The sequence below is a fragment of the Triturus cristatus genome, chromosome 3_1 (genome assembly GCF_964204655.1).
Source record: "Triturus cristatus chromosome 3_1, aTriCri1.1, whole genome shotgun sequence".
NCBI classification, from domain to species: Eukaryota; Metazoa; Chordata; class Amphibia; order Caudata; family Salamandridae; genus Triturus; species Triturus cristatus.
In genome coordinates, this window is record NC_140583.1 from 642801103 (window position 1) to 642816917 (window position 15815).

Here is a 15815-nt window from a genome sequence, read left to right on the forward strand (position 1 = left end):
CTGAAGTCTGTAATGTAATTCTGGCAGCCAGGAATCCCTCCACTAAAACTGTATACGCCTGTCGGTGGAAAGAATTTGTGGCATGGTGCACAGCGAAAGCTGAAGATCCTCTTTCTGCCCCTCTTTCTGAGGTCCTATTGTTCTTCTCTCTTTGGCCCAGCAGGGCTCTGCTCTGGGCTCTATCAAGGGCTACCTTTCTGCTCTTTCAGCCTTTTTTAGGCTGCCTGATCAGCCCTCTCTTTTCAAGTCCCCAGTTGTCAATAGATTTCTCAAAGGCATTACTCACCTTTTCCCTCCTATTCCTTTTGTGATGCCTCAATGGGACTTGAACCTGGTTCTCACATACTTGATGTGCGCTCCCTTTGAACCGCTTCATAACTGTCCTTTGCAGTTATTAACTTTGAAAACTGTCTTCTTGGTGGCCATCAGCTCTGCACGGTGGGTGAGTGAGCTCCAGGTTCTTTCCTGCAAACCTCCTTTCCTGGCGATTCATCCAGACAAGGTTGTGTTTCGACCGCGTCCCTCATTTCTACCAAAACTTATGGCGAACAAAGCAAAACCAAAGGAAATGACGGACGGAGTGTTGAACAAAGCTGGACTGTTCCCATGAGGCACAGGGTCAGACTGATTTGCATATGGCCATGTCTGAACTGGGGTGGCAGAGTGGGCTAAAGAACGGTGATGGATTAAACCCAGATCAGTTGACTGGGGGTGAGTGCTTGCAATGTTCAACACTCCGTCCATCATTTCCTTTTGTTTTTATTTTTTTATTTTTTTTTTATTACGTAAATACAGCCAGACCCCCTAGCAGGAAGGTCCAGCACCATATCTCCATTTAGCTTAACATCACCTTACACAGGTACTCCACTTTACACCTGACTTTCAGGCCACCTAAAAAGAAAAAAAACACTAGTAAATGCATTTCGGTGCAATTACACCACTTCACCTCCAGAGGATGCACTTCTTCACACATCCCCAACTCAGCCCTTCACTTCATGATGCACTTCTCCACACACCCTCAGCTGTAGAACAAAAGTTCCAACCTAGAATGTGTTTAAATGCTAGCTGAGCCCTTGAGGGGTAGTTTCCTTTAGGTCCCTATGACCCTGAGGGTGGGACTTTTCTTCGTGCTGGCAGGGGGGGGGGGAGACTGCGCTTTTCCAGCAGCTCCCCCAGCACCTTTTCACAAGTGAGGGTGACCCACCCCCCCTCGCTGGGGGCCACAAAGCACCAAAACGGCAGATTTCTTCGTGCTGGGTGGGGGGGGGGGGGGGGAGACTGTGCTTCTCCAGCAGCTCCCCCCAGCACCTTTTCACAAGTGAGGGTGACCCCCCTCCTCTGGGGGCCACAAAGCACCAAAACTGCAGATTTCCAAATTCCTGGCGAGGCATTATGGGGTGCTTCATGCTCCTCTTTACCAGCCCCAGCCACTGGGAACACTCTCCTCCGCCCTCGAGGTCTCTGAGAGGGTAGATTCTGCAGGGTGCTGTCTTCACTGGCTCCCTGCGCCAGCCTTTCGCCTGGCTCTCCTCCTTGGCCTCTCTTCTCCCTGCGCAGAGGCCACTGCTCCTGTGCACCGGTCCTGTGCTCTTCTTCTGGTTCTGTTAGGGTCCTGGGGGCAGTCAGGGGGTCTCCTTTCTGAGAGGGTGGATTCAGCAGGGAGCTGTCTTCACTGGCTCCCTGCGCCAGCCTTTCTCCTGGCTCTCCTCCTTGGCCTCTCTTCTCCCCGCGCAGAGGTCACTGCTCCTGCGCACCGGTCCTGGGCTCTTCTTCTGGTGCTGTTAGGGTCCTGGGGGCAGTCAGGGGTTCTCTCCTTCCAACTGCCCATTGCGCCAGGCTCCAGCACCTTCAGCCTCAGCAGACCACACCCCAGAGAGAGCTTCTCTTCCTGTGCAAGCACTTTTTAAAAGTTGAGTAGGGGGCTGGCAGGAAGTCTCTGTTGGTCCTATCAAACAGCGACACATCACGTCCCTGCCCCTGCTCCCTCCTTCTTGTCCAGCCTCTGGGTTTGTTCAAAATGGCGTCATCCAGTGTCTCTGGCCACATGTCTCTGAAGCCTCTTCCCCCATGCTGCCTTCCCTCCTTGGTGCAGCCTGGTGCCTGGCACCCAGTGACAGCTGCTAATGGTTGAGCCTGTAGCCCATCCCATCTTCTCTTCCTGGAGAGGAGGCCCTAGCTTGTGGAAGAAAGGTTATCAATCCATCCAGCTGAGGTCTGCCCTCAGCCTGGGTCTGGTCCTGGCTGGCTCAGAGAAATATGACAGTTCTAGATGACCCAAAAGCAGTACAAATATGACTTTGGACTCTGCAGAATACTTATTTTCTCTTTCGCTACATTGGACTTAAGTGCGTGTCTGGAATCTGTAGGCCTAATGGAAGTTAATCTAGCCATGGGCCCCACATCCCCATAGGGGAATAATGAAGTGAAAACACAGTAAAACACACTGACTTTCCCTGGCATGTTTCTTTCCAGTGTATAAAGCCTATTCCATGTCACCACCCAATACTGCATAAGTCCTACCACACCATTCACTTTGTAGCTGCTCCTGGACTGCGCACACTAGGAATCTCTCCTGCGCAACCCGTACATGTGTGCACACGCATGTACACATGTGTCTGCATGTAACCAGCCCGGTGTCCCTTACTCCAGCTGCTGCGCAGTGGCCTGGTCAAGCCAGGGGAACACCAGTAAAATCCCCATGCAGTCTCTTACATCCTGAGTTCACCGTGGGTGAGTCCCAACTTATGAGGCTCCCCCACGGTAAAAGCTCAACAATTAGGTGCTCAAAAAGCGAAAAATCTGGGCGGCCCATAGTGTCAGAACCACCTTCTAACAATATGCATAAGCTCAATCCAACAATCTATGGAGTTTGGGCTGACAGCGCAACCTCCAGGCCTCAGGAGCTGCACCAGGAGGCCATGATGTCTTCAAGGATACCAGTTCGCCCCCAGCCCACCGCGCGCCTTGCTCCCAGGCAGCAACTTGCAGGCCGCAACCCAGAGCCTAGGCTCACACCCACCTCCGCAGTTGTAGGCCCAGGCGAAGCCACGTCTCGCTCACCGCAACATGCTGCAGGCCCCGGTAACCTTCAGCGGCAATTGTGGGCTCACACGGGGCTTCTCCACCTCAGGCCGCCATTGTCTGCTTCTCCATGCCAGCCCAGCTGTGGCTGCTATGATGCCTGCGGCGCTTCAGAAGGCTCCATTCCAAAGGCGCAGCGGTGATAACGCAGCGTGTCGCAGCAGGGGCGATCAGAGCTGGAATTTCACGCGTTGTCCGACCCCGCCTCAGGTGCCTCCATCGTCTAGCAGCAGTGCGCAGTGGGCCCACAATTAGCAGCTGCCTTCCTCCGACTCCGCTCACCGCTCCGAGCCCGGAGGCAGCTCCGCAGCGTCTCAAGGGCGGGCTCGCCTGTCTTTCCCGGGCTCCCGTATGAGGGGCAATATGTGACCATCCCCCGCTCTTGAATAAGAACAATGCCCTGTACGGCCACAACAGTTCGCAGGCTTCCTCTCCGTCTGTAGCTTCCAGTGCGTTTCAGCACCAGGCAGTGGTAGCCGCCATTTTCCCCGCCCAGCTGGTGGGGCCGTGCAGTTCGTTTTGGGCTCGATTTCGCTCACACCAGCGGCTTTCAAGGCCAACACCGGGCGCGGGTGTGTTATGCTGCACAGGGCACCTGTTTCCACAACGGTGATGCAGCAATTAGATGCGGATGTTAGACGGATAGGCAATCAGCCGGCAGAGCTGCACTAAGGTGCGGCCATCTTGCCTGGCGCCCTCTGGCGCTCCCCTAAGCATGGTGAAGACTTTAAAATTGTTTTCCCTTATTAACAGGTTTGATGTGTTGGGGTGGATGTGAGTTGGGTGATTTCTGTCTACTGAGCCAGAGGTGCATCATGACAAAATAAGATGGCCGACCAAATCTTTGGCCCAGTGAATTTTTAAGCTGCCGTTTTAACCTCATTACAAGGCCTTAAAAACAGCCTTGTGAGGTCAGTATTGGCACAGTGGAATGCCTCTGACGAGACTAGCTGTGAAGAAGAATATTTTACTATGAACTGGCACAATTTTTGCTTCATTTATGTTGTCACAGCACTTTGCGCTGGTAGATGATTTTCTGGCTCTTTCATTGTCGATTCCTCAGTGATTGTTTTTATTTTTTATGTTGGCAGTAGAGGCTTGAAGACTCTATTTCCTTTCTGTTTTCTGTTGTCCTGGTTTGTTTTTCTTGGTGTCATAATACTTGCTTAAGGCAGTTCCAGCCACTGGATGCAATAGTTATGTAGATTACAAATTCATTGATTTTCAAGTCTTTCTCATCTGTCTTCTCTTGCTGCCTTTGAAAATGGCTGGACACATTCAAAGTCTGTAACTGGAAAAGAGACATTTGGTGGAATAAAGTAGGAACTAACGTTTGTGAGTAACCTTGTTCCAGTAGGTCTTGTTTGTAGAAAAATGCGGTGAATTCTACCTTCTGTTCAGTCAGTAGGGGCTATTCATAGTTCCATGTTAACAGACTTCAGAAAGGAACCTCCGCCTTAAAACTCTTACCATCCTTGACCCCCCTAGAGGGAAACACCCTCTACTGGTTAACATGATTATTTTAAGCAATATGGAGAAGGAAGTGTTCTCTGGATTGGGAGGGCTGTAGATAACAGCTGTTACTTCACTGTCCTATCCTAATGTTTCCGGAGCATATGTTGGTGGGGTATGACTTTATTTTATGCAATGTGTTCCCAAGTTCATTTAAATAAGCATAGATTTATTACTCATGCACACAACTAATGTATGAGCATGCCCTTTTTTCTAGTATAGGTATGCAGTTCTAAAAGTATTCGACTCCTTTTGACTGTTTACCTATATTAGATGACATCTTGTACACCATCCAGACTTTACTTTCTTCCCATCTCACATGTACGAAGTCTAGGAAAAGAAAATCACATTTTCAAGCTATGCACTCTTTTATGCAGTCTTAGCCTCCGTACTAGAACAGCCCATCACAAGATGGCATCTCATGATTCCATAGGATATTGTTGATGCACAGTTTTAAGTTATGACCTGCAAAATCGAGGTGTCTGATCAACGTCTGTCCTTGACAGGTTTTTTGAAAAGTCGTGATCGCTCACATCACAAGTTCTACACACTGATGACCAGAACACAGATGTTCATCCGATTCATAGAAGAATGCTCCTTTGTTAGTGACAAGGATGCCAGCCTGGCCTTTTTTGATGATTGTGTAGAAAAGGTAAGATTATTTCCTAATGCATTCTATTTGTTGACGGTTTTCATGATCTTCCCATCTTTGGCCGGGTGATAGCCCATACTCAACAGTATGCAGTATAATTATGGATCCATGATGTCCTTCCTCTAGTATAGCCTGATATTTGCAGTCCCACTTCTTCCCACTCAGCTGCAGTACAGGTGTGGGCTCTAATTGCTCTTTACCATCCTTGTTGCTGAACAGATCTGGGCTTCCTCCCCACCATTTCCTATCTTGCAGCACTGTAGAGACAAAGCAGCTTTAGTCTCCATGTCTGATCTTCATGATCTCCTCTTTCCCGTCTGTATGAACTCCACTTTCTGCTTTGAGCAATGGCAAGGTACAATTCCCTCAAAGCCTCTTTTTCCTTCCTATTTAACCTGCATCAATGACAGGCCTCTACAGACTTGGGCGCCCACCAGCAGAATCCCTCTTTTGCTTCTGCAGCTCTGTCTGTATTTGATGATTCCCACCTCCCCCCCCCCCTCCCCTCCCCTCCAATAACACTCGTACTCCTTAGCTGGAGGCTCTGCCTTCCTCTCGCACTGTTGGTAATTCATGTATTCTCTCCCTTTTGCACGGCTTGCACATTTCACTAAATAGGCTACAAAGGAGTACCAGGAAGCATAAAAGAGGTGATAGGTTACAGAATAGAGAACAGTGCTTTGTAGGAGTGTGAATACATGAGAGATCCCTGAGAAAAGAAGGAATACAAGCTGTTGGGAACAGATGGGATGCAGGATTGAGAGTAGACATGGGATACATGATTGAAAGGTTAGATGAACTACAGGAATGGAAAGGATGGTGGAGTGCCAGGATAAAGAGGGTAAATTGTGTATGGAGTGTCCATTGGCATGGGGATACAGGGTATGTTAGGAATGAGTGAGGCTGATACAGAGAAGAAGATGGAGAATAGGGCGCAGAAATGGGATAGCGGACAGGGAAGTGAGCTGTTAAGTGGAGTTTTTTTCCTTGTTGAACCTGGTCTATATATGTCCCTTCTGTTCCACATCAGTTGTGACACTTTTACAGTTGGCATATTTGGTAAAGCTCCATTTAAACCTTTGATTTCTTATGACTTGAAATGTTGTTGTGAAAGACACTGTTTTCATGGCCATTGTCTCATCAGAAGAAGTAGTGAACTTCTGGCTCAGCTGGTTTCAAAGACCTTCCTAGTTTGATGTATGGCTAGTTGTACTGTGACATATGCGCTGCTTTGGCACATTAGTTGTACAGTAAAATCATTAATATACTGCATTGTCTTCTCTGAAGTGTACTGTCATCACTGCCCGATTCTTACCAGTGCTGTCATGAGGGTTCCATACTGGTTAAGCTGTGCCCTGACTCTTTTAGGGAATTGTCCATCCTCTACTTTCGTGACTGTTTTGTACGGTACGCATTGTGTTGTACTCTTGTGACTGTCCCACTCTTGCTTATCTGTGATTTTTTGATTTAGTTCTGGAGAGTTTTCATTGCTATTCTATCCTTTGCTTATGGCACTGGATAAGTGTTACCTGTGCTTTGTTACCCTGAAAGTGCTGTGCTCTCCTGAGCGTCCTGCTTTACTGGCTATGCTGGATTCACTTGCTGTAGTCTCACGCAATGAGAGCTATTGACCAGTTGTCGTCTTGTTCTCATTCACAAGCTATTCTCAGAAAGGAACAATGGGGAGAAAGGCATGAAGGTACGTTTACCTGAACTCAAGTATGTTAATATTGTATGACAGAGCTTTAAGAATTTGTTTTGTTGGTTTTACCTTTTCAACCTGAATGCAATGTTTAACTTTTGTGAATTCGAGAACTACAGCAGTCAATGTTCCAGCAGTACTATCAAGCGTACAATATATGCACACCGAATATCTACCAAAGGATGTTTAGCACATGTAAAGTTATTTAGAATATTTCTTTAGAGAACCCCTTCCCAAAACCTCATTTTAGGGTTCCCCTCCTACATCTAATCCTAATTTGTGTTTGCTCCTATCCTTTGTGAGGCTGCCTATAGTGGACAATTAATAGAAGTGGTGTGTGAGTACCGTCAAAGCTATGACTCTAGGTGCTCACCTGCTTTTGCACATACTGTCTCCCCGAAACCCCACATACTTACCCCTGAACTCTACATTTGTAAATTCCACCTTACCCTCTAATTTTTTGTAGTCTCATATACCACAAGTTTCACAGTGTGCCAGTCCTGATTCATGATTTCAGGATTCCAGCTTTACCTTTGCAATTACATTAATTTGTGCCCCTAAATAGATTAAGGTGCAAACCTAGCTTTGTAAGTCCTGCCAATATGATCTAGTGGCTGAGTTGTCAGCTTTGGAACTGGTATCACAGAGTTCGAACTCTGGTTTCCACACTTGACCAGGTACTTACCACTGTAGCTTCCTGTCCCCAGTAAGTGTACAGATCAAAACCAATAGTGTTCAGAAACCGTTTATGACTAATATAAGCTCTGGATAAAACTGAAAAGCTACATCTAAATTAGACATGCCAGTAGACATACCAGTCATGATTTATACTCAGTTGGAGGTTCTGGAAAATCTCACTAAGCAAGAAAAACATTGAGTAAGCACAGCATGACAGTCAAAGCTCACAAGACCCCCGAAAATATCCAGCTGCACTACCACACATGCATGTAGAGTAGAAATGACCTTCTAGCATCCTTCGAGACTTGTGTGAAGATATACTGCAAAAGGAATTTGCACCCACCAATTTCTACTTACTGACAGTAACAGGAAAGCCTGTGTCTGAAGGAGATGCCCTTCAAAAAATCAAACTCCTCTTATCCCAAAGCTCCCTGACTCTACCACAAGGCGTTATTTAGTGTTTGGAAAAACTCCCCCCGATAAATGAAGAAACAAAATAATGTAGTGTGTCATTTTATATTAGCATAAACCAGTCGTGGCAGGACTGTCCACAAAAAAAAGCATTTCTCGCTTGACTGTCCCAGTCCACGGTCCCAAAAAAGAATTACTGCTGTAGAGAAATGGTAGAAACATGCATGCAGAAAAGAAAAAAAGGGGATGGCGATTCTACAGTGATAATCTTCACCTTGCACCTGCTGATGTTGCTTTTTAGAGTACGTTAATTGCCTTTCCTTCATATGACTAGTATGGATAGCCCACCAGGTAAATGGTCCTTAATGACCTCTTGGCTGATCCAATTGAAAAATAATATCTGTATTATTAACATCTTCGATGTATAGAAGCTGCACCTGAGTTTAAAGAAACATTACTAATGGTTAACCACTAAATGTGATACAAAAGTCTGAGATTTACTATTATAAACAAGTATAGCTTTTCATTTACTATAATATTAATACTCTGTCGCATGTGTATTTGATTGGGCTGTGCATTTTTTTGCAGTTACACATTAAAAATGAAAGTTAAATTAAAATTAATGAAAACAAAAACTATCATTTATCTAGGTGGACATGGAAAGGCCTGGGGAAACTCGTTTGATAGAACTTGACGAATCATATAAAAGTGAACACACAGTCTTCATCACGCCACCAGAGATCCCACATCTACCCAACGGAGAGGAGCATCCCATGAAGTACAGGTAGCTGCTTAGGAACAGGCTGTTCTCTTGTAGGTTTCTGTTTATGTAAACACTAGTAGCTACTCTTCAGAACTGACTACAATACCAATCTGCTACTGTTCTTCATGCATCTGATCTATGTTGAGACCTCAACGATTTTCTGTTTCTGAAGGCTGCATTCGAGAAAGGCACTTCAACATAGTAATAAGAATTCAGATATGTACTCCTAAAGTGCTGCAGGCCTACATTCGACGTTCCTCAAGGAGAGGCCTGTAGACAAAAAACAGATGATCGGATGTGCTCTGTTTTCTAACCAGTACATGTGATAGATAGGTTGCTCCTACTCTGGTCAGGCCACCACCTGCAGCACTAGGCATGTAGGAAGCTTGAAACCGAGAACAGTAACCACCCTGTGGGGCCCTGTTGGAGAGGAGTGGGAAACATGATGATTTTAGGGAGACTCCTACCCCCTAGAGACAGATCTCCAGACTCCTTGTGGGGGCGTGGGCCTTCACACCCAACATATTGAACGCCATAGGCATCAGAAAGAAGCCTTCTAAAAGGAATGTTTCTGTTATCCTGGTTGTTTACAGCTACAATGGATTTCCAGTGTTAATCCAGGATCTGTTTGAGCAGCCAGAGGGACTCCTGCAAACAAAAGCCAGCAGACTACATGTGAAGACCAGCAGTCCCGGCAGCCCGTCGCCAGTGTTCAGGAGAACCAAACAGGTGTGCTATTTTCTACATCTTATTTATTCTGAGGTGTTTTCCCTTTTGAAATCCATTTTAAGCAGAAAATTCTGGAGAGGGTTCTGATTCGATAATCAGTGTAGTCATTGGTACACCATCATCCTAGTGATTCTTCATTTCCGACAGACCCAACGTTCTGTGCTGTTGCACTCATGCAAATGCAAAACCAAAAGTACTGGGGTTGGTCTACAGCTATCACACAAGGCCACGCCAATTCCATTCCTAGGTTTTCATTTACCTCATCAGTGCATCCTGCTGCTTTAGTACATTTCAACTCATTGGATATTCCCAACTGAAAACAAAGATTTTTCAACAGAAAGTCCATGGTTGGAAACGTCTGCCCGTGACATGGAGTTACATGGTAGTGTAATCAGGGCTTTAGTTGGAAATACAGAAGCGGGGGTACTTTCTATTCAGAGTACTTGTTTGCTTCTGAGAAGTGTTGGTAGCCTTCCATTGAATGTATTGCAGCAGAGCTGAAAAGAGCAGGTACTCTCCCTTTCAGATGAAAGAAGTGCCGGACAGTATCTGCCCATTTAAAGCTTTGAATGTAGCCCACATTTGTAGATGTCAGGGAACCCAAACAAATGCACACGCCACAGAAGAGTAAATGTCAGGTGAATTCACGTTTCCAGTAACCGCAATGGTTTCTGGTAACATCCTAAAATACCACGGAATGGTACACGTTTGTGTTAAAGCCTTGCTGTGGAACATTGGTATGGATTTGCAGGATGTATGGACAAGAACAATCAATTTTCTTTTCTTTCCAAAGTTTTGTCTGGTTCAGTATGCCAGTCGACATGAAAAATATCACCAATGGCTATTTTATGTTAAATGTAGTAGGCAGGCACTTTTACTGTAACTGAAAAGGATTGATTCAGGTAATTTTACTTTAAGACCTGTCTTGCTGCAGTCAGATGCATTTGCAGTGGTACGCTGACCTGACAGAGGGAGCGTACTGAAAAAAAAATGCTTCTGTGTTTGCCTATTCAGGGCACTGTAATGCGGAGGGAACTAAAAGGGCTTGTTTACTGATGAGAATGTCAGACTTAGTAGACTAATTGGCTGCGGTTCATTTACTGTTGAGGCAGGCTCTTCTTAATGCAGAGCCATACATCACGTGACTTTGGTTACATCAGGTTACATTTGTAAAATTATGGGAATTAACCACTGATGTCCTCTAGGAAAAAGTACCACTGTATGCAGTACACAGGAACTTAGCAGCCAAGCAGGTACACAATATAGATGTAGACACAAACACACACACGCTTACGCAGATATTATGAATGTGTTGTAAAAGGCAAACCTAACAGGAACAAATTAGTTCTTGTAAGAACCCCCTACTACCTCTGTTGCTTTATGGAGACAGTTCTGAAAAGATAGATTTTTTCCATATTTTTACTTTTCAGAACTCCTTAATGTTCGGTTGCTCAGGTTTCAAATAATGTGCCTTCAATGAAATGTGCTGCTTCGAGCCTTCAATACGTGTGCTTCCCATCTCTTCAAATACTGTTGCCCCCGTGATTTCAAATATAGGTGCTGCGCCTGCCCCTTCAAATCTAGGCCCCACCCTGTCACTTTAAATACAAGTGCTGCACCTGTCACTTTAAATACAAGTGCTGCACCTATCCTTTCACATGCAGGTACTGCCCTATCCTTTCAAATGCAGGTACTGCCCTATCCTTTCAAATGCAGGTGCTGCCCTATCCTTTCAAATGCAGGTGCTGCCCTATCCTTTCAAATGCAGGTGCTGCCCCTATCCTTTCAAATGCAGGTGCTGCCCTATCCTTTCAAATGCAGGTGCTGCCCCTATCCTTTCAAATGGAGGTGCTGCCCCTATCCTTTCAAATGCAGGTGCTGCCCCTATCCTTTTAAATGCAGGTGCTGCCCCTATCCTTTCAAATGCAGGTGCTGCCCTATCCTTTCAAATGCAGGTGCTGCCCTATCCTTTCAAATGCAGGTGCTGCCCTATCCTTTCAAATGCAGGTGCTGCCCCTATCCTTTCAAATGGAGGTGCTGCCCCTATCCTTTCAAATGCAGGTGCTGCCCCTATCCTTTTAAATGCAGGTGCTGCCCCTATCCTTTCAAATGCAGGTGCTGCCCCTATCCTTTCAAATGCAGGTGCTGCCCTATCCTTTCAAATGCAGGTGCTGCCCCTATCCTTTCAAATGCAGGTGCTGCCCTATCCTTTCAAATGCAGGTGCTGCCCTATCCTTTCAAATGCAGGTGCTGCCCCTATCCTTTCAAATGCAGGTGTGCTGCCCTTATCCTTTCAAATGCAGGTGCTGCCCCTATCCTTTCAAATGCAGGTGAAATGCAGGTGCTGCCCTATCCTTTCAAATGCAGGTGCTGCCCCTATCCTTTCAAATGCAGGTGTGCTGCCCTATCCTTTCAAATGCAGGTGCTGCCCCTATCCTTTCAAATGCAGGTGTGCTGCCCTATCCTTTCAAATGCAGGTGCTGCCCCTATCCTTTCAAATGCAGGTGTGCTGCCCTTATCCTTTCCAATTCAGGTGCTGCCCGTATCCTTTCAAATGCAGGTGTGCTGTCCTTATCCTTTCAAATGCAGGTGCTGCCCGTATCCTTTCAAATGCAGGTGTGCTGCCCTATCCTTTCAAATGCAGGTGCTGCCCTATCCTTTCAAATGCAGGTGCTGCCCCTATCCTTTCAAATGCAGGTGTGCTGCCCTTATCCTTTCAAATGCAGGTGTGCTGCCCTTATCCTTTCAAATGCAGGTGTGCTGCCCTTATCCTTTCAAATGCAGGTGTGCTGCCCTTATCCTTTCAAATGCAAGTGCTGCCCGTATCCTTTCAAATGCAGGTGTGCTGCCCTTATCCTTTCAAATGCAGGTGTGCTGCCCTTATCCTTTCAAATGCAGGTGTGCTGCCCGTATCCTTTCAAATGCAGGTGTGCTGCCCTTATCCTTTCAAATGCAGGTGCTGCCCTTATCCTTTCAAATGCAGGTGCTGCCCTATCCTTTCAAATGCAGGTGCTGCCCTATCCTTTCAAATGCAGGTGCTGCCCTATCCTTTCAAATGCAGGTGCTGCCCCTATCTTTTCAAATGCAGGTGTGCTGCCCTTATCCTTTCAAATGCAGGTGTGCTGCCCTTATCCTTTCAAATGCAGGTGCTGCCCGTATCCTTTCAAATGCAGGTGTGCTGCCCTTATCCTTTCAAATGCAGGTGCTGCCCCTATCCTTTCAAATGCAGGTGCTGCCCCTATCCTTTTAAATGCAGGTGCTGCCCCTATCCTTTCAAATGCAGGTGCTGCCCTATCCTTTCAAATGCAGGTGCTGCCCTATCCTTTCAAATGCAGGTGCTGCCCTATCCTTTCAAATGCAGGTGCTGCCCCTATCTTTTCAAATGCAGGTGTGCTGCCCTTATCCTTTCAAATGCAGGTGTGCTGCCCTTATCCTTTCAAATGCAGGTGCTGCCCGTATCCTTTCAAATGCAGGTGTGCTGCCCTTATCCTTTCAAATGCAGGTGTGCTGCCCTTATCCTTTCAAATGCAGGTGCTGCCCCTATCCTTTCAAATGCAGGTGCTGCCCCTATCCTTTTAAATGCAGGTGCTGCCCCTATCCTTTCAAATGCAGGTGCTGCCCTATCCTTTCAAATGCAGGTGCTGCCCTATCCTTTCAAATGCAGGTGCTGCCCTATCCTTTCAAATGCAGGTGCTGCCCCTATCTTTTCAAATGCAGGTGTGCTGCCCTTATCCTTTCAAATGCAGGTGTGCTGCCCTTATCCTTTCAAATGCAGGTGCTGCCCGTATCCTTTCAAATGCAGGTGTGCTGCCCTTATCCTTTCAAATGCAGGTGCTGCCCCTATCCTTTCAAATGCAGGTGCTGCCCCTATCCTTTTAAATGCAGGTGCTGCCCCTATCCTTTCAAATGCAGGTGCTGCCCTATCCTTTCAAATGCAGGTGCTGCCCTATCCTTTCAAATGCAGGTGTGCTGCCCTTATCCTTTCAAATGCAGGTGCTGCCCTATCCTTTCAAATGCAGGTGCTGCCCCTATCTTTTCAAATGCAGGTGTGCTGCCCCTATCCTTTCAAATGCAGGTGCTGCCCTATCCATTCAAATGCAGGTGCTGCCCGTATCCTTTCAAATGCAGGTGTGCTGCCCTTATCCTTTCAAATGCAGGTGCTGCCCCTATCCTTTCAAATGCAGGTGCTGCCCGTATCCTTTCAAATGCAGGTGTGCTGCCCTATCCTTTCAAATGCAGGTGCTGCCCTATCCTTTCAAATGCATGCAGGTGCTGCACCTATCCTTTCAAATGCAGGTGCTGCCCCTATCCTTTCAAATGCAGGTGCTGCCCTATCCTTTCAAATGCAGGTGCTGCCCTATCCTTTCAAATGCAGGTGCTGCCCTATCCTTTCAAATGCAGGTGCTGCCCCTATCCTTTCAAATGGAGGTGCTGCCCCTATCCTTTCAAATGCAGGTGCTGCCCCTATCCTTTTAAATGCAGGTGCTGCCCCTATCCTTTCAAATGCAGGTGCTGCCCCTATCCTTTCAAATGCAGGTGCTGCCCCTATCCTTTCAAATGCAGGTGCTGCCCCTATCCTTTCAAATTCAGGTGCTGCCCCTATCCTTTCAAATGCAGGTGCTGCCCCTATCCTTTCAAATGCAGGTGCTGCCCTATCCTTTCAAATGCAGGTGCTGCCCTATCCTTTCAAATGCAGGTGCTGCCCTTATCCTTTCAAATGCAGGTGCTGCCCTATCCTTTCAAATGCAGGTGTGCTGCCCTTATCCTTTCAAATGCAGGTGTGCTGCCCTTATCCTTTCAAATGCAGGTGCTGCCCTATCCTTTCAAATGCAGGTGCTGCCCCTATCCTGTCAAATGCAGGTGCTGCCCCTATCCTTTCAAATGCAGGTGCTGCCCCTATCCTTTCAAATGCAGGTGCTGCCCCTGTACTTTCAAATACAAGTGCTGCTCCTGTGCCTTCATGTTGCCCCTGTCCCTTCAAATGCAAGCTCCACCCAGGGCATTCTCCTGTTTCCATTGAATGGGAGTCTGAAAACATTTCATTAAAGTGATGTAGACGATTGTTTTCAACTCTCATATTCTGGGCCAATATGAAAGAACGCCGCCTGCACTTTGGCCTTCTACTACAATTCCTTAGCTCACATGTGTGATGAGTATTACATATATAGCACACATTCACCAATTTATTATTCTCTTACTTTTCTGGGGTTGATGGTTTCCCTATGGTGAGAAGCTTTATGGGGATTGTGTCCATGGACAGCCTCAATGGCCCAATGATTTCTCATGTTGTGGAGTTTGTGAGAGTTTACTCAGCAGATGGGTTTGGGTGAGACGTGGGTTTTGCAGCTTGCCATCCAGCCAGTGTCGAGTTGATGTATGATTGGCTTGACTCAGCAGGTTGTATTGTATTGGACATGCAGGTCTTCTGAGCTGCTGCCTAACACTGAATTGGGTATGGCAGTGTAATTCACAATTTGGGATCTAGTTGCACACCACAGTGAATGGGCTAGTTAATGCCTCTCCAGTGTGTTAGTTGGAAAATTGTGCTCAGCTTGAGTGATGGTACGAGTTACTACTAGATCTTGTGTAGCCTGCTGTGACATATTTGTAAAGTCATCTGATCTTTCTTTAAACATGGGATTGTGCTTTCTAGCAGCTTAGGCTCCTTTTTCCGGTTCTGAGCAGTGTTCCCTTGTTCCCAGTTCCTGTGTTTTCCTGTATTCTGTGTTCCCTCCCTGTTTCACAGAGGTTTGGTTACCCTTCCCAGCTGCAGTATGCTTGATCTGATTGGTTTTAGGTGGTTTACTTCTTTAGGGTTCCTCCCTCACACAACTTTTAAATACCTTTCTACTTCTTGATCCTCATTTCCAACCTATTTTGATTGATGCGTTAACTGGTGTGGTTCATTCTGTGATGCTTGTTGCGTGTGGTGGACCTGCAATGGTGCCATGGATTATTCAGTGCTTCCTGAGAGGTGTGCTGCAGAGTCCCGTGGCACCATAAGGGGTCAGTATTATCCGTGTGTTGGGTGACTGTTTGATAAATGATGCTTAGCGTGGGAAAAGAGTTGTTGGATTAGGGTCATTAGGGTGTCTTCAGTGATGGGAGAGATTTCTTCCGCACACTGGTTTCTAGTAAGTGTGTTGGGTGTTAAGACACAGTGTTATTGTGGGTGTGTCGCATTCAATGAGTGCTGTTGTAGTCTGTTACGTGTTAAGGGAGGTGTTGTGAATGATGTTTTCATGTAAAGTTGGGGTGAATTGTGTTAGACAATGGGTGTCTGTTGT

At 46.6% G+C, this 15815-nt stretch overlaps 1 protein-coding gene across 1 annotated transcript in view; it reads left to right on the forward strand.

Annotated features, from left to right (window-relative positions):
* The window catches only part of DENND4A (DENN domain containing 4A), an 811018-nt gene that overhangs the window by 535822 nt on the left and 259381 nt on the right, over positions 1-15815 (forward strand). Inside the window, exons 18-21 of the mRNA XM_085644632.1 lie at positions 5100-5245; positions 6906-6944; positions 8687-8820; positions 9393-9528. Of these exons, the coding sequence (XP_085500758.1) occupies positions 5100-5245; positions 6906-6944; positions 8687-8820; positions 9393-9528 (455 nt within the window). The remainder of the gene's footprint in view (positions 1-5099; positions 5246-6905; positions 6945-8686; positions 8821-9392; positions 9529-15815) is intronic.